The following is a 19,740-nucleotide window of genomic DNA, read 5'->3' as shown; positions in this document are numbered from 1 at the left end:
AAACATCTACATAAGGATCTATGGTTTTCATGGGTCATACATAGGCTCTTTCTGGTCCATGCGGCTTGTAAAATCTTACAAGCGCTCAGGGTTTGAGTGATCTACATGGGGATTGATGTGTTACCGTTATAACAGTCGATCCTTCCCTTCTTATATTTGGGATGATTAATTATTGGGTTGTGCTTAGGCGGATATTTGCTCTAATTTAAGGGGGGAAAAAAAAAATTTTATTTAGTAGATAGAATATCAAAATTCACTTACCTATATTTCGTTTTAAAGCATTCCCATGCTCTACATCACAAATGGGGATTCAAGTTTGGTGTGCCAAGCCAGGCCCTTTGGAAATAACAGAGCTTGCGTCAAGTTTTTTTAACCCTTAGGACGGGTCAGGGTTGAGATTTTCAGGCCCAAGCAGAAGCTTCAATCTGAACCTTGCCCTAACCAATCCTAATCTGGGCATAGGGGCAGCGTACTACATACGTTCCCATTGAAAGGCGGAATTTTTTGAGAACAATGTGGGAGAGGATCTCAATACACACCATGACATAAAGTAAGGAACACACCAATAAGGAGGAGCAACGGAACATTGTCGAAAACAGGGGCAGAGCCGCAGAGAGATACAGTGTGCTTACAAGTTACAACCCACAGGGCATACGTACCTCTCTACCTCTTTGTGTAGTTGCTCCAAAAAAAATAAAAAGTGAACATGTCAAGAATGGGATTCGAACCCATGCCCTTTCGGACCAGTACCTGAAACTGGCGCCTTAGACCAACTCGGCCATCTTGACCTTGCTTATTCTTAAGCAAACAATTTTATTAGTAATTCATTTTAAATATTGATTTGTGTTTTTTTATTGAATCCCATGTAGGTAACACATGTGGGCTTAAATCCTCCAGCCACTCCCAGCTTTAAGATATTAGAACAGCCTATGTATGGTCAGTATTGATGCATCCACGTGTCACACGTTGGATCACTATCAAAATAGCTAACTAACTTTATTCACTGCCAATTTCCATTTTCTGAAAGAGAAGTTGGAACACCCTCCACACAATTGAATCGAGCGAAAAGCCTATTAAGGCCTCAATCTCATGCAAATCCACCATGTGAACCCATGTCTTACAGGTTAAGGCCCAGATCATTGCCATACGACACAAGATGTCGTTGCTTTCTGAAAGAAGTTTGGATATCCCAATTCCCAAGTCCTGACTAACCATAACAGCGTCAACAAAACCATTACTTAACCTGCGAAAGTTACAGGAAAGAGAGACTTCACCTTGGCCAACAGTAGGAGATAACAGGAAGAAATTCAATCAGAAAAGTAACTCCCGGCTCGTGATAAAATCCATGCTCACGACCCAAACCTAGCACAGTTTCATCCAATTAGACCCTTGAAAAGGTCATTCTCCCACAAGATCAGGCACCCATTTACCCATGCCATCCCTAAAATCATGGTCAACAATTTTAGAATCAGATGCTACCACCAGGAAAAATTCAAGGTAAAGATATTATTTCAGATTCATATACAACTCTTCTCATGGTTAACAAAAAAAATTAGGAAGTAAAGCAAAATGTAATTCTGTAGAGGTAAGTTCTCTTGTTGGGTACAATGTAAAACATGATTATTTCCCTTCATTTCAATAATAGTTCCAAGCAATATCAATTTTGAAACTGGGGGTCAAAGTTCTCCTGTAAGAACCTGTAAAGTTCCTCTGCAACACTAGTAGGATATTCTTCATGGGGTAGAAGAGCCCCTGGAACCTCGACGAACTTGCTGACCCCTTTAGCTCCCTTCAGAGCAACCATCTCTGCCTTTGACCTCTTGGGTGAGGCTATGGTTGACACAACAAGAACAGGAGTCTTCCCCTCCAAAGCTGTGAACAGTTCAAGGAACTCTTCCCGCGACTTAACAGGGTCAAGTAGGCCAGTCAAGAATGCAGCAGGCAAATAACGTGCCCCTTTCTGTTTTGTCAGGGCATACCTGGTCTCGATGATGCCGGGAGTCACCTTCTCAGGATCTGCATAGACATGAGATTTGTACTGCGATTCGATAGCCTTCTCGTTGCTGACAAGCACATTGTACATCATCCAACCCACAGCAGGGGTCCTCAAGGTGCCCCTCAACAGCCCATACCTGTATGTTCATGGGCAGAAGAAAAAGGAACGAGATCAGTTTAATCATTGGTTGCCCCTTAAATATTATGGTTTATTTCAAGTTTGCCCCTCCTTCCTTGTAACTTGGGTATTTGGTATTTGGATGGGCCCACACTGAACCCAATAAGGTTTTTGCGACTTTCGCATCAGTTTGCTAGTGTCAGCTATGTTTCAGCTTAGATTACTTCATCACTACCACCATTACTTAATGGCCCCACCTAAGATATCATGGTACAAATTGATCAAGTTGGATGAATTAAACTCTGATCAACCCAGACTCAGTAAAACCAATACCACCATTTATTTAGCATTCAAAGGGATGCAATAAATAATTAGATTAGGACCTTCTAATCTAGTAGGATTTTTTAGCTGGCAGATAATTTCAGTGTGGCAATCTTGACCCTGACTGCCTAGCCAGCTGAACCCAACCACTCTGACCCACCTAACCTTATTCTTCTTCTTTCTTTCTTTTTTTTTTGGGGGGGGGGTGTAAATGAACACACCTAACCCAGCCCTCCTAATTTCTGGGCTTAGCTTGAGCATATGATGCCAACCCCAATCATTGACTGCTATGGACTTGGGCATGGCTCCTGAACCCTTCCAAATTTTTTGATGGATTTGTTGGATTTGAATTTGCGAAAAATTTTATGCATATGACCATGTTTGAGATTTATGGACTTGTAACAATGAGTTTAAAATTTATTTGAAATTTATGATTTGATATCTTGATATGAACATTTTAAATTCTTTGGGGATTGCGTTTAACAGATAGGAATTCATATTTACAGGGGACTATTCATAATAACTCTTACAAAAATAACTATAACATGTTTTTAATCTATTTACTATCAATCAGTAGGCCTGTTTAATCAATTAGATTAGCACTAGACTGCAGAAATATAGCGCTAAATTACCAAGGTAACGCCAGCCTGATCCTTCACATTTGCCAACTCTACATATTCTGGGTAGGACGTATAAAATTTTCCAACATAATGTGCATGTAGATCACTAGTATCATTCTGTAGCCAAAAGTCCACTTTTTATTTTTCTAATTTTTCTATAACCCTTAAAAATAAAGCACATAATCATAAGGTAATAGTAGCAAATCAGCTAACAATGTTTCCAACCAAACAAGAAAACAACTAATTTGTACTACCTTGATTCCATGTTGGAGTCTCGACCGAAAACAATAGGGAGCGGACCAGCCCAGGTAGGTGCAACAGCAGCAATTGCTGAGAATTTAACCAAACCCTTTTTCAAAGCTCGAAGTGCTATTGTGGCTGCATGCCCTCCTCCAACAACTACCAATTCATCATCTGCTCACATTTCACAAGATAGTAAGCAACAGCCATGTTAATGGTCTTCTCTACGAGGAAGCTAACATTACAGCAGAATGCATACATGAAGCAGGCAAAAATTCCCTTACAATGCTTAGAATCAAGGATGATTAAACTCAATTATATAAGGACTGAATTTTGCCCGAGAGAGAGAGAGAGTGATGCAGAACTAATACCAAATCAGGAGAATTCCAGCAGAGGATTAGCTTGTGACAAGATTGCAGGAAAAAGGAATAAACCAGCAAATAGAAAATTTCAACAACTTGATTAGAACAAATCAGGTGAAATTGCGATCATATGGTTATTCCACCAAACAATGAGGGTCAACAAATTTTTTATTTTTTCCTTTTTATAGGTAGGCCCCAAGGAGAGTGGAACTCATGACCACTTAATTGTGAGGCACGGTCCTTGCCAACTGAGCTACCCCCTTGGGGTTGGTCAGCAAAGTTTAAATCAGATCCAAGAGGTAGATCTCCAGATACGGAGCAATCATACTGGTGCTAGGAAATTTTAAAGCAACCCAAAGTAATAGAATCAATTAGGGAATTTCAGAACTCAAATCTGAAGTAAGATAAGGATTCAACTTAATGAAGTTTCAGAACAGTAATCAAATTTGTCAGATCAAATCAGAAAGTTGAAAAGTAGGCTACGTTGGACAAGTATTAGGAAACCAGAATTTCAATTAGAAATAGGGTTGCATTGACACTTTGAGTTCGAAAACAGAAACTAGAAAGGTAACTATAGAGAAGACTCTTATTTAGTAAATCAGATCAGAAATCAGAATACCAGTTTAAGGAAACCAGAACTAAAGAAGATGAAAAACAATCTAGCCGCAGGGTATAGAGGTTAGAATTCCTGACCTGAAATCAATGTAGCAGAAATAAGAGAAGGATAAAAAGAACCAGAATAGCAATCGACCCAATCTTCAGGCTAGGAATCCATGAAGTACACCCAAAATCCGCCAGGTAACTACTGAATACACAACATCTCGACTGAATCCACAGCAGCATAAGTTTCAGAAAAACTGAACTTTTATTTACTCATAAATTCATGAATGAGGCTATAGGCACTACATCTATAAATAGAATTCATAAACCCTCTAAAAAACTTAAACTGACTTGGAATTCAAACTACCACTTCATTCAAACAGACTTGTATTTGACAACCCCTACTCAAACTAGAACTCTAAAAACACAACATAAACTTAGAATGTAATATGGACTCAAAATCTTAGATAATTCTAGAACTTTACTTAATAAAAAAACATAATCAAAACAAGACTGGATGATGCAGATTCATCACCGAAATGGGCTTGGATAATTAGGAATAAGTCTAGGGTTGGGTTCTATACATGTTGGGCCTTTGGTTCATGGGGTTTTCAATGTAATAGGCCACTTTAATGGGCCTAAAGTATGGGTATTAAGGCTGCATACAGGACTGCCATTATTAGAACTTAGTTTCTTATAGTTAGTTTATTTTTAAGTTGTTTAGGATTAGTTCAATTGAACCAGTTCTATGTGGTTCAATTAAAGATGCAAGTACTTGTTAAAGTGTTTTAGTTGGGCTGGATTAGGATTCTATAAGTCCAGTCTGGTTTTGAATCTGTTTCCTTTATTATTTCACTTTCCTAGTCAATTTAGGTTACCTTATTACTTAAGGATTGGGTTAGACCTTTCCTTTTTAGTGTAGGTTTTGAGTCTTCTATATAAGTTTGTACAGGGGCCTAGCATAGGACACGAATTTGATAAATAAAGTTACCATTTTGCTACTCTTCTTCTTCATTGAAGATCCCGTGTGTTTGATCAAGGAACCCATCATGTGCAATCAAGGTACATTGGTGTTTGATCCAATGAAATCACCTTGTGGTGTGAAGCTTGGGTGTTATTTTCTGTTGTTCTTGTTCTGAAGCTGTTGATATACTACTGAATTTCTAGTTCTTCTAGTTCTAATTGCCATTAGCAAGTAAGTTCTAATCTGGAAAGATAATGTAAGAGTAGAACCTGAATAGGTCTAATCCCAGGCAGGATCAAATAGAAAACCCCCAGAGAACAATGGGATCTCAATTGGTTGGAAGAGAATGAGAAGATCTCAAACTGGTAACCACAAGTAAACAAGAGAAGTAAATAATAGAATCCTTCAAATCAGTGACCTGTTGGAGCTGCAATTGAAGTTGAATAATCTCTTAAAGAATTATGTTCAACTCCACAAATAGAAGAAACTGATCAGAACAAGAGAACTGAGATCGAGCAGCAATTAGGGTTTTAAGAAAACCCTAGATTCTCCTAGATCGATGTTTGGATTGCTCCTACTGATTCGATTGATGGAGATGCACCCTAGCAGCAATGATCTTGATGTAGTAATCTTCAAGAAACCTTGTGACAATCAGTTGAAAGAAATCCCAGAAGCATGTAGCAGCACTCTTGAACTCAATTTGACTGAAATTATGGTTTGGAATCAAGAACCAATGGAAGGGGATGGGGGAATGGAATGGACATCTCACCCTAGGCCTCTCACCTATCCTATCTCAGGATTTCAACATTGCATAAGCAAACCTTTCTATTATTCAAATTCGTGTACAATACTGTAGAAGACTCAAAAATAGACTTAGACACTAAAAAGGAAAAACCTAACCCAATCCTTAACTAATAAGGTAACCTAAATTGACTAGGAAAGTGAAATAATAAAAAAAAACAGACTCAAAATATGACTCTAACTAAACTAATGAAGTAAATCCCGTTTTCCTACTTTCTACCAATATTTTAGGCTCATTAAATTGACCAATTACAAAATAAACACATAGAATCAAAGGCCCAATACAAACATAACTCATCTCAAGGCTTATTTTCACTAAAATAAGCCCTCTAAGTGACTTAACTGCATCGAAATTTCTGCAACTAGAACCTATCTTTCTAGAAGATCATACGCAATTCTTTTTTTGAGATTAAGCAAACCAACCGTTGGATTTGGTTTGAAATTTGGATTGAACCTTAAGAACCCTAACTTAAGAACTCAATTTAAATCTCACTCAATTCTGACCAGCCGATTGGCTGCTGGAGTGAAATCTCTATTTCGCCCTTTGCCAAGTTAAATCCTGTTCTTCATATGAATCTGTTTCTGATTTCATGAACATATTTAGCTACTGATTAAAGCTTAATTTCATATCTGAAACCTACAATCTAACTTCACTTTCAAACCCTAATTTCAGTAGTTAAATGACTGTTTTACCCCTACTCCCATTAGAACTAGGATTACTCCTTATTTACTGATTTAACCATCCGATTGGACTGAAAAATCCAGCAAATATTCCCTATGCTATTTGTTAAACTCGATCTCAGTTTTACCCCAACCTATCATCTGATTTTGTGTTATTGATAATCTCTCCAAATCTGGAATTATTTCTCTGTTAAAATATCTTGTTCGACTACTATTTTGATCATTCAAATTCAATACTACATCACTGCACTTATCAATTCGACAAAAGACAACTAATTACAATCAAAACAGGAAAAGAAAAACTAAAACAGAACTTCAAGAGACTAGGACTAGGATTTCCAGAGAGACTACAAATTCTGGAACCGCATGCTTCAGTTGAGCCTCTTCTTCCTCTGGTACTGCTTAGTTTCTGCATGAGAGAGAGAGAGAGAGAGAAAGAGGATCCAATACCATGCAGTAAGAATTTCCATTCACTACAATTAAGACATGATCCTTGCTTCTCTTAATAGACTCCATAGAGTTGCTAGAACTTTAAAATAAAAAATTATAAAATCAACAATGCATCTCAAACTCTCAGCCTCAATGCCACTTGCATGATTAGAAATAAAATATACGACTATAAAGTGTAGTCAGCAGAGTGATCACCCAATACAGCTATAGCTAGAACAAATACTAGCCCCCCTCCCCCCTCTTTTAATAGGTAAAGATAAGACTTATACTGAAGTAGAAAAAAGATAAAATTACAATCTTCTGAAGGATCAGCTAATTAAACATCATAGTGATACTTAGAAATATATAAGGCACACAAAGACACGTTAGAAAGACAGACACACCTGATAGACTGATATTTTTCCCAAAACCTATCCTTAATATCCTTAGTTGAAGAACTCCTTGCTTTGCCAATTAATCTGGCATTTCATTTTCCCTCCTCGGAAACAATCGAAAGGAAATCCCTGAGAAGCAAGGAAGCAAAGAAGTTAATAATGTGTGAATGTACGACACAGTTCACTTAAAGGATCTCATCCAGCTGATGGCATTAGCTGAATCGCCCCTCCAATCATCATGGTCAAATCTTCTAGTAGTCAAGAACTCTATTCCTACCTTAAGGGACACTAATCGGCTCTAGTGGAATCCCATTCTCCCATAGAGCCTTAATACCCACCCATTATAGTGCCATTTTCTAATCTGATAGTCCCTCAAATTCTGGATAGACCTGGATTCCTTGAGGAACATCCATCAAAATTCAGCATTACCCATTCCTTCTGCAGAAGTCCACAATGGCAACTCAATGGTTATCATGTTCATGACCATCACAACATACACATACTGGTCCTGAAACTATCTTGCTTTGCATTCTTCCCAAGTGCACCACAAAGTAGCTAACAAATTCCTCTGGAAGAAGCTTGTGTCTCCTCACAATGGAGCCAACTGCCAAGAACAAGATAACTCCTCAACATACCAAGGAAATTATCCAGTTCATGACAGAAGGCCAAGAAATAGCTATCCAATTTCAGCATTATTCCACCAAAAGTGCAGCTGACATAAATCCACTTTCAAATTTTCCTAGTGTCAACAAGCTTTCCTAACACCTTAGAGCTATTGGTTGAAGCATTTAGTGAAGGAGCATAAGTGTTTGACTTGTTTTCCTCAACTTGCCTAGATATGTGGATGCTAGGATGAGTTTTGAAACTTCAATGGGAAGTGAAGGCAGTGCTACGTTCCTTTTGGGAATAGCTGTATCAGCTGCGGTATACACCATCACTTCTGGTTCCGGACCTGGACTGAGTCTCACAAACTGATTTGGCCATTCAACCAAGTATTCTTGAAGAAAAAGTAGAAAAAGGGATGGTATAAACTTCCAACAACAACCCCCCCCCCCCACACACACACACACAAAAAAAAACACAAATTGATGAGAGGAGGGCAGCAACTCATGCTGGAACAAGGTTCAGATCTGGGATTCTAGAGAACCATTTAAAATGACATTTGAAAGTCTATCACCACAAAAGCTTCAATGCCGCAATTCATTGGATCATATACATCAAGTAGAGTTGTCGAAACAATATATACTAAATAGTGCAACAAATGGAAAACAAATCAACAAAAGCAATCTATAGAAAACAAACTTGAGGGCCGTATGAAGTTGTCATCAACACATAATGGACACAATAAGGTTCATACCTGAGTTACGTAATGGACTATCAGGTGCATTCATAAATTCTACCAAGAAATTCTCTATCACATCAGCATTGTAATCCAACTTTGGCCTATCAGAGTAACCCAGACCAGGCCAGTCAAGAATAGTAGTCCGCCAATTGACATTTCCACTCCGTGCAACAACGTCTTCAGCTACACATCTCCATTCCTCTACAGTGCTAACATCAGAAATGGTGGGTAACATAAGGATGTTCTTGCGGGACTCAGGTTTCTCCCCATCATGTTCCTCATAATAGATATTAACAGACTTCTCATTGAATTTCCATTGCCAGTTTCCGGTCTGAAACCCACCAAAACCAATTGTAAGACAACTAAAAAAAATGCCAATTTCAGCAGTCATACCCAATTGCATTGTAACTACGTCATGTATTGTTCGGCTCATTTATAGCAGAACAGTTCCTGTGTTGGAGAAAGAAGGGGGAGGGTACATAAGGCACACTCATGCGTGCACAATCATTTGTACTACTAATTCTCAAATCTCATATTTCTGAATCTCTAATTCATTGTCATGGTACTGATTAGGTGATTGTGCTGAATTCCTACTTGCTCAAGCCAAGCAGATATCCGGGGTTCGGATGAAATAATATATCATGTCCCAAACACGTTCTTCCAGAACATCTTACAAGCACAACAACGATACCGAAAATAATGCAGGAAATGTTCCATCCTTCCATTTCTCTCCACTTTTGGGGTTAGGGATTCAAATATTTTGGCAACAAATCCTTCTGAAACGAGGAATATGGAGTAAAGTAAGCACTTAAAAAGCCATAAAACAACAATTCATTTGCGAGAGCGAGTAAGAGGTGTGTAACCGGACTTACCTTCGATGGGGATGGGGTCGAGGGCTTATTGACGGTAGAAACTTTTGGATAATCTAGAGTAGTGGAGGCCTTGATTACGAGGGATCTTCGAAACTGCGGAAATTGAGAGAAAGAGGACCGATAAAGGTTACAGGAAAGGCGGGCGGTGGAGGGAGAGAGGTAGAAAGTAGCAGAAGCAGTGGCCATGAATGATGTATGATGAAGATTAGGGTTCGAAAGGAAACAAGATGGGTGAGGAGGACGTTTAATAGCATTTCTGGCTCTTCTTCTTGCAATCCTTTTATTACTTTTGATTTGATTTTTTCTTCCTACAGTTGTTGACGCCAAGACAGAGACACTCGGTCACTCAGACACGGTGCCCCTAAATGGACCTACAGCGTACAGGGGCAACAAGCCCGGGAAAATTATCCTCTCCAATTCCTTGAAGTGCGGCTTGCTAGGTGGAGATGTTGACATTTGACAGTTGTCGCATTCAATCGTTCATATCAATGAGTTCGGGTCATTGGATGCAATAGCTGCTAGGTGTCGACATCTCCACCTAGCACTACTATACTGCCACACTTTAAGAATTGAAAAGAAGAGAAAAAAATGCTACCTGAGTGCGTGCCGTAGCATTCTCTTTTCCCAAAAAATATTAAAATAAAGGATTTGAGAGGCTTTTTCTGCCCTCTTAGGTGTACTTATGCCATGTGAAGTTTAGTGTTTTACTATTTGTCACTTGATAATATATGAATCTGTTCATATGACAGAGGACTTTGAATACATCCTAGTGTCCAAATTTTAATCCAAAATAAACATAGAATGTTGGTCAAACTCTGAACCAAAGTTTTCATAAATTACCAAAATACTATCAAATGGAGATGAATATAAATACAAAATGATATCTTTTATAATCCTAGTACTTTTCCTACTCATTTTATTATTTTAAGTTAAAATTGTACCAATAAGATATTTATTTGGTCCTCTATCACATGAATTAACTCATGTATTATCATGTGGCAAATAGTGAAGTATTATACTTCACTAGGCATAGTGATGTAGAAGAAAATTTTTTTTTGTTAAAAAAAACTAGGAATTGGAGGTACAGCTTAGGGGTGTTAATTTGGCATGGCCAACCTGAGCCGGCTCTAGCCTGCCCTGAGCCCAAACGAAGCTTGAGCTGAGCTTTTCAACCGATAGGGCAGGCTTGGGCTGAGATTTTGAGGCCCGAGGTTGAACCGAGTTGGGATTGAGCTTAAATATTGAGCCAAGCCTAGCCCAACCCAACCCTATGTAGTATGTATATAAATAAACTATACATATATGTACCAACCACTCACTTAGCGTTCCCATTCTTTGGTTTTAATCACCGTCATACACCATTCAACACACATTTTTTGTTGTGTAGCGATAGCCAGGGTAAATTAGAGTCGAGCTGGGTTGGGCTGGGCCTTGGTTGAGTTAAGATAACTTAGAGTTGATTTGAGGTTGTAAAAAACCTGGCCCATTGACACCCTAATACGGCTGATTCATTCGAAGGAACCCTAAAATCAATGAGTTTTCAAATCTGAGAGCCAATTCTAGGGTTTTTTAGACCAATTCCAGTCGATTCCAAGATGAACTGATTGGATCCCCGGTTCCTTGTTTTAAAAAACTGTTCATGACCTAGTTAGTATTATGTGGTTAAAAATGGATGGGTATTGGGCTTCGTTCCCTTCCTTCTTTCCCATGTTCTGTCATTCGATTCGATTCATTTCTATCATCTACATATTGGGATGTGCTGTTAAGAGTCCAGGTATTTCAATAATCTAATCGTACCCACCCAATCATTTCCTATTATCCAAGGAACTGCCGATTCATAATAGTAGGGGATCAATTGAGAATAGTAAGGGAATAGGGAGGATTGGTGAATAGGGGAGGTATGGGTATGAATGGTATCTAAAGAAAGATTACGATTTAGCGGGTAGCTATCATTATCGAGGTTAGGGTGTGGAGCATTAGGTCTTGCTAATCTCAAATTGTGCCGTAATTCACACGAACCATGCCTACTCTTGTCAATTACAGTGGTAAGTTCTGAAATAAATTAAATGACTCAAGAATTCTTTCCGTTCTGTCCGTCCATCACGGAAAATTATCTCTTCCAGTTCCTTGTTCGGCCCAGTTCCTCAGTGCCCCTAACAAGGGGGCCACAATGACCCCACCCAGAAACTAGAAGGGATAGAGATCCTGCCACCACCGCTTAAGATCTATAGGGCGTTTGTCTCCTCCAGTTCCCTTGTTCCTCTAACAAGGGGGACTGGAATGACCACCCTACCCCTGCCTGAACACACTGCCCGAGTGGGATCCACCACTCCCTATTAGAGGAACTGGAGGAGAAAATTTTTCGACAGGAACTCCATTAACTTCCAGAAGGTAGTCCAGCAACTCACCGGTGCACCCGGGATCTGGTTCCGATGTCGGCCCCGTTGCCGCTCTATCTGCTCATGCTACCATGACCGAAGGCACCTTTAAGGCGAGGAAAGACGGTCCAATTCGGATAATACTTTAACCAATGGAACGAACTCCTTAAGATATGACACAATATTGTTTTCTAGATGGACCACCATTTTTGGGGCTTTCCTTGTTTCTTCAATGTTCTTGTTCTTCACAAAGCAGCCTATTAAGTATCAAAACTACAAAAATAATTTAGAACAAGTTTTTTATAACTTCTGATCATTATCACAAAAAAAAAATATCAGAAATTTTATAATTCCTGATAATGAAACTTCATTTTCAGTGACCGTAGCTGCAACAACCCCAGGTTCTGCGGTTCATGAACCAACAACTACAGAAGAACCCATTTACCCCTCTCAAGTCATGGAATCTCTAAGAATGGACATCAACGGTCAACTGTTGATCATGTAGTCATGACTCATGAACCATTATTATGGAATGAATCAAGAACCTGCCGACTATCTATATAGGTGCTGCTGTCTCTTGTCATCTCTTTCTACAGGTGATCATCAGCGTTCTTTATTTCTTAGTTAAAATAAAGCGGCTATGGCCTACCATTTCCGTCATCTTCTAGCCGACAAGACAATGGGCGTAATTGGTTTTACACGGCAGAATTGGTGGAGAAACAAAAGGAAGACTAGTATACCTTGAGAAGGAACCCTCGCAAATTCCAAATTCCAAATTCTTAATTCTTCTTCGCACTGAAATTCACAATAGAGAGAGCTTTCATTTCTCTTCTATCCACTCGTCAACCAAGTGTATGACTAAATGCCCAAGTGAGAGACACGGACCCGCTTTAAAACTTGAAACAGAGGAGCAAGGGCTGTAGAGACGCGTCTAGATGTTGAAAAATCCATCACCAAATCAATGTTGGGCCGGAATTAATCCACTAAGAGAGAATGCGACCCTTTTAAGTACATCAAGTCTTGTCTAAGAAAATTATGAATACTTGTTTGAAATTTTATATATTGATATTGAAAACTGCGCGCAAGATCAATTCCAAGTTTTGCATAAAATGGGTCCTATAAATGTTGTTATTAACAAGTAAACACAGGCGCATAGACTTGTTCAATTTCTTACCCAAAAATAAAAGACTTGTTCAGTCGAACCTTCTTTCAACCCCCTCCCCAAATCAATGTAAAAAGAAGTTGTTTGAATTATGTGTTCGTCAAACCTGAATTAGTTTTTAGCTGATTTTATTTTATACGTAATATGTAATTCATTCATGGCTTATAAGGTTGTACTTAGGTTTTCACCTAAAACTATTTCTCGACTAAGGATAAGATTGGACATTCTATTCATATGATCCTTGCATTGTGTACTATTAGGAATATTGATTCTATGACACAAATGTAAATACACATTATGTATGTGTATAAAATAAGAATCACGTGAGAATCTCGCATGCATTCTTATCGAGTAGTGTGATATTGTGGATTTTGGTACACCAAGGGGTTGATGTCCTATAGACTATATATCGGTGCATTGGATTCATGATAGTGTTGTGGACAAAATAGATGTTCAACATGGAATCCACTATCCTTTATTGGAGAATATCAAGTAGAGAGAATATCTGTGTTTAATTGGATAGGAATGTAGATCTAGTGTAGCTTTTGTAAATGATTTACAAAGTTACTTATTTTATTAAATTTCTTATAACTATAATTTGAAATTTTATTTTATTTTATTTTATTTTTTGGTCTGATCATCATCACATAGTCTCGGTATGGATTTGTACAATGAATTGGGGTGAGGCGGTATTAATTTACATGCCTTATAATTCATTATATGATATTATTTAGTGGCAGGTTGTTTGTGTAATTAAGAGAATTTAATTATGTTTGACTAATTAAATGAAAAAAATTAAATAAGTCAATTATCTAATTTATTTTTATCTATATCTTGTTTAGATTAATAGATATGGACGATCATTTTAATATTCTATTTCCCTCTCTTTGTAGTAATGTATAATATAGTAACTCTTTAAAAAAAGAATTTAATAACTCCAAGAGATTTCGCAAATCTTATAAGGCACACACAAATAAGGAAATTCCTTCCTTGTCAAATTTGGAAACTCTATTCACGGTTTTCCTATTTAATATTGTAAAATGGACATTGGCCCAAGGTCAGGTCCAAGCCGCCCACAAGAGAGAGGTCAAACCCAAGCCAGACCCAATCTGCATGTGGGAGAGGGAGCCGGCTACTTAAGTGGTTGACTCTCTCCCCCCTTTCCCTCTTTGTTGATTCATAGTATGAGTCTACAAAGGGGTCTTAGGGTTTTTGATTATATATAGAGGACCTCTAATCCTAAGGCTATAACATTGGAAACCAAGATTTTTTTCTCTCTCTCTTTACTCTCCAAGTATTTGTGTTATCTATGGCATTCCATCTTTTCTCAAGGATTTGTGGTGTGGAGTTTTTAGTGCAGAAATCTTTCAAAATATTCGAAGATCGTTTGAGTTCGTAAAGCTTATAACCAAATCAGTACAAGATCCTCATCCACTGCTTTCCCATCTCCGTTCAGGTAACAACACCCTAACGAGTGGTGATTTGTTTCCAAATACATAGCAAGGGAGGGAGAGCCACGCACACTATTTTCCCTTTAGCCAAGCTCTCTCTCTCTCTCTCTCTCCTTTGATCTCTCTTTGTGTCGCTCTCTAGTAATTGACCCAACGAAGATGAGGGTTTCTAAAACCCTAATTCGTGAAGACGAAGTGTATGCACATTGAAGTTCAACGGATCAAAGGATTGACTGCAATCGATTTCTATCATTACTCCAATGTGAAAGAACTATTATCTAGAAGATGAACTTCAGTTGCAGTTCTAAAGTAAAACCCTATTTTTTCCCCGTTTGATCAATTGTTTTTGTTCAATAAATTCTAATACATGAGATACGAGATCTTGAACCATTCCGCTGCGATAGCAATTTTAATCGTAGATAATTTTTTTTCACCTAAATCTTCATTGAGAAGTTTCTTTTCAGTGAGTGTGGACGAAAGCTATCCATGAATGACTCATGAGAAAACCTGCAAAGAATATACTACCTGAGTAGGTCAATACTAAAAATCCAAAGTAACCATAAAAAAAAAAAATTCCAAAATAGAACCTCAGCCGCTAATATGCGTTATATAAGGCATGTATGCATGTGAACGTACATACTCGATGTGGACACATAATTAACTCGCAACCTCGGCCCAAAGGAAGATTCTTTTTTCAGTAGAAGGCATGGACCAAACTATTATATGGGTAGGGGATCGCTACGCATTACAAAAGAAAGGAGGGGGTGGGGGGAGGGAGGGGAGGGATTGAATCCTCATGCTAAGCTAATGGAGGCATGAGACCAAAATATTATGTAAGGCATGCATGTAAACATAGTCGAGGGAATGCTGCATGGTTTGTTCATAAAAAGTAGATTTTCAGGGAGGAAGGAGAGTGTGAAGAATTTTCACTTTGCCAATTAGGTTTATTTTCCCATATTATTTCTATGGGTGAGGTTTTGATACAGTGAATGCGTTCCATGGTTAGGAATGGAAAGGGAGTTTAGTCCTACATCAGTTGGGTAGTGTACGATGATTTGACTATGACTTTGTAAGAGCTTCTCCACCTTCAAGCTCTGGTTTTTGGGCTGGACGCCATTAGGTTTTATCAGAACGGATTGTCTATGCACCGGTCATATAAAGACCCATGGACCAAAGTTGGGGGAAATTGATACAGTGAATGTGCTCCATGGCCAGGAATGGAAAAGACGTTTAATCCCTTTGGCTTATGACCTTAGAAGAGCCTCTCCACCCTTAAGCTCGGGCTTTTGGGTTGGACACCATTAGATTTCCTATAAGGGCTATGTAAGAAGGAATATCTACAAACTACAAGTAATGAAGGTAAAGAGTATCATCCATGCAAGGGTAGTGTAGTAATCTTTTCTTCATTGGAATGTGACCATGATGACTTGATGCTATAATTGGACTCAAAGAAGAATGAACATTGTAGTTATCTCTCGCCCCTTATTGCTCAAAGTATACAATACTTTTTTGCAGTCCAATCAAAGAGTAGAACCCGTAGATGAAAATATTCTCTCTTCACCATGGATTAAGAAAAACTGAATCCTAACTTATCAGGAGGAAATTAATAAAAAAAATCATGTGAGATATGGGAACATGAAATGTTTTTTAATTTATGGCAAAATACTTATCAATGGCTTCTAGAAACCATGAGAAACACCTTTCTTGATGATAACGAAATATATATAATATGTCCTCCTTAAAGAAATTGAACACACACGTGCGCAAACACATTGACATCTACAGATGCTAGGTTCTTGTAGGTTGTAACCATCAGTCTTGGTTCTTTAATAAAAGGAAAAAAAACCCATCAGTCTTGGTTTTATTTCTGTACATTTTGGGGTCCAAACAAGGAATAATTTGCATCACTTGAAAGCATTTTACCAACTAACAAAAGTTAATAAATTGCACCATCTGGTTGATTGGATTTAAAGCAATGTTCCAATAAGGTTTTTTTCTTTCTCTCTATTTCTGTTTTTTTTTTAATAAAAAAATATTTTTCTCAAGGTGAAAAAAAAATTTAAGAAAAAATACAAGAGAAAGAGAAATAGAAACACTATCATTCTATCTACAACAAGCCATTCAAAATTTCTTGAGAAAATGACATTTTCCTACCTCATGATCAGAAGTGGAAGTGGAATTTTGAGATATTTGCTTTGGGGTCATTTGCATTTTTCTTACCACATGATAAATGAATTGACTTTAGTTTCGTTCCATATTTTATCTTTGTGCAATAGATTATTGTCTAATATTGTGGCTTCTGCACCAGTGTAGGGGTCAATGTGTGTGTACGTAGGAGCATCAATATGGATGGCATTTTTTATTTTACCGGGAACAGGATGATAAATTAACGCACATATGTGTCTCTCTGGAATCTAAGCACAAGAGCCACACATGCAATCAAGTAAGATTCTTTTTCCCTTTTTCTTTATATTATTTGAATTTGAAAAGTATAACGAAGTGCAGAAGGACCTAGTGGCCGGGTTGCAATGAGACATTGTAAGCCCAAAGGTCCAAATCCAAACCCCTCTCATAGCTAGCCCAAAGCTTCTTCTCCCAAAGAAGATGCAAGTAGCAGAGCATATACCTACTTATCCAGTTACCAGTATAAGACACCCTTAACCAACATGTAGTGCTCCAATCCAATCACTTTTAATCCATCTAATTCTCAATCTATAAGGTCATCTTATCGAATAAATGGCTATGGAATGTGATTTAATGAATTGTGATCGTCCAGTTGGCCCGAGTTGCGAGTCATGTTCACACTTGACCTCCTATCATTAGTTCTTAAAAAGGGGATTGGACTCAACGGGTGAATCAAGTTCGATTAGTATCACTAAATAGATCTCAGCCGTCAATTTTTTTATGATTTTTTCAATTTGAACTATATATGTTTCATGGTTAGAGTTGAGAGAGTGCATGGTAATGGCTGGTTTATTGGTTTACATGCATGAAAATACATGGGATATATATGCTAATGTACATAGAGGTAGGTATTTGATTGAATTAGATATCGAAATTTGATATATGACTAATCTACATCATGGCCTCTCTATCTAACCGTCGGAATGGACACATCATTTATCCATGTAATAGAATAAGTGTCTTGCTTTTTACTAATAATATTTCGCCATTATTACAAAGTGGAAGAAATTTTGAGTTGGGTCCCCTCTAAAATGGATTGCTACTTAAGAGTATTAGACCGAATTTTACTTAAGTCACGGAACAATGAAGGGCATTCCCCGGGGGGGGGGGGAGTACTGATGACCTTAGTCCTTAGATTTATGGTGAATTCTTCACCGTGGGTGAAAGAAAATTTTCTCCTATAATTTTTATTTAAGAAATGTTTCTTGGTCTTTGTTTTTTTATTTTAGAAAGAAGTTTCATAAAGATTGTGTATTAGTCAACACTTTAGTTGATTGATAGGTGCATTTGAATCGAGCATTCCTATTGAATAGTTGAAGTGTTGACTGTTTAAAATACATAATCGTGTATGAAAACTGATTCTTTTACCTTTTCTTTCTCTTATTTATTTATATTTTTTTTAAGTTTAATTATTTATTGTTAAGGAAAGGATTTTACACGTCAGTGTGAGTGAAATCTCCTACCCTACTACTAATGACACAGAATTTCTTCAAATAGAAGGCCTATATGATCAAGGAGGAGACCGAATGTCAATTTGAAACCTATATGGTCATAATGTGAGAAAGCACAACATGGAGATCATTTGTTCTTTTTATACAAATTAAGATCTAATTGGAATTGGCTCCCATCCTCGTTCGAGTTCAAATCCTCTAGAATGTACGCTTCAAGTGTCAACACTTGTCAGAATAAAATATTCCGAGTCTTTGATTGATCAGGCAACACATGTATTTTTGGTACAACCAAATAAACCCTAGTACTCAGGTTCGTTTAGCTATTAATCAAGTTTGACAGATGTGGATTATTATCTTCTCTAATTCCTTAAAGTGTGGCAGTGCGGTAGTGCTAGGTGGAGATGCCGACATTTGACAGCTGTCGCATCCAACAGTTTGATCTCATTGATATGGACCGTTAGATGCAGCAACTGTCAGGTGTCGACATCTCCACTTAGCATTGATGCACTGCCACACTTTAAAGAATTGAAGAGGATAATTTTCTTGACAGGTGTTAGCATCTAAAACATACATTCAGGTGAACGTACTTGTAGAGGATCTCAACTCTCCCGGTCCCGATTTTGAAAGCTATGCCTCTTAAGGCTGTCTGAACTCTGAAGGGTCAAGAATGACAGAGACACCATTGATGTAAAAGTCGTTCACCGAGATGATTACTGTTCTATCCACGAAAGCCTTCATCTTGGGGTGGTGTTTTGTAGTTGACACTTGACACTGATCCAACGATTAAAAAGCAGAGCATCTGATACGGCAAGAGCACCTGAATCATGAACCAAATTCTATTTTGTAATTTCTACCCAAAAAAAAAAAAAAAAAAATCTATTTTGTAATTATCACTTTAGTTTTGTATGATATATATTCATTTTGTATTGCCCCAATTTCAGATTTGATCATCTCATTCTCAGAACGTGGAGAGAATAAATAGAGAGACACTTCCTTCTTCAACAGTTCCAACTGACAAATCTTCTGTGACCGTTTTATATATCTAACTATAACAGACTTCAGATTTCTAAGCAACCAAATTTTCGCGAGAGCCGAGTAGCTCACGGGTTCCTTTCTCCCCTTCGAAAGTTTTGCTCATTTTCTTCCCTGTAATTTCGCTAGGTAGGTTAGTTCTCAATCCTTCTGACTTGGTTAATCCCCAATTCTCGGTTTCTTCTTCAGGAATTTCGTTTTTACCGGTAGAAAGTCCTGCATCTTCGGGTGAATTTCAAAGAGGAAATGAAGAGTTTCATGAACTATCCTTCAATCTTTACTTCAAACTTAAGGAGCAGTAAGGTGGATTGAATTGATAGCAACCCGAATGATGTTTATTTC

The 19,740-nt window shown here is 37.9% G+C and overlaps 1 protein-coding gene, 1 long non-coding RNA gene and 1 other non-coding gene across 3 annotated transcripts; all 3 read right to left on the bottom strand.

Annotated features, from left to right (window-relative positions):
• Positions 1 to 707: 707 nt before the first annotated feature.
• Positions 708 to 788, bottom strand: TRNAL-CAG. Its single transcript has one exon. It is a non-coding gene; the product is annotated as a tRNA-Leu (tRNA).
• A 792-nt stretch (positions 789 to 1,580) lies between these two features.
• LOC122655846 lies at positions 1,581 to 10,028 on the bottom strand. The gene is made up of 4 exons (XM_043850211.1): positions 9,741 to 10,028; positions 8,884 to 9,199; positions 3,309 to 3,468; positions 1,581 to 2,132 (listed from the first exon to the last, which is right to left on the bottom strand). Exons 1-4 carry the CDS (start codon positions 9,924 to 9,926, stop codon positions 1,658 to 1,660), a joined length of 1,137 nt encoding a protein of 378 aa, XP_043706146.1. The 5' UTR covers positions 9,927 to 10,028; the 3' UTR covers positions 1,581 to 1,657.
• Positions 4,040 to 8,872, bottom strand: LOC122655847. Its single transcript, XR_006332009.1, has 3 exons — positions 8,569 to 8,872; positions 8,087 to 8,092; positions 4,040 to 4,050 (listed from the first exon to the last, which is right to left on the bottom strand). It is a non-coding gene; the product is annotated as an uncharacterized LOC122655847 (long non-coding RNA).
• Positions 10,029 to 19,740: the final 9,712 nt, after the last annotated feature.

The sequence above is a fragment of the Telopea speciosissima genome, chromosome 3 (genome assembly GCF_018873765.1).
Source record: "Telopea speciosissima isolate NSW1024214 ecotype Mountain lineage chromosome 3, Tspe_v1, whole genome shotgun sequence".
In the NCBI taxonomy this organism is placed as follows: domain Eukaryota; kingdom Viridiplantae; phylum Streptophyta; class Magnoliopsida; order Proteales; family Proteaceae; genus Telopea; species Telopea speciosissima.
Note: the sequence above shows the minus strand (reverse complement) of the source record. Positions and strands in the feature narration are given on the sequence as shown.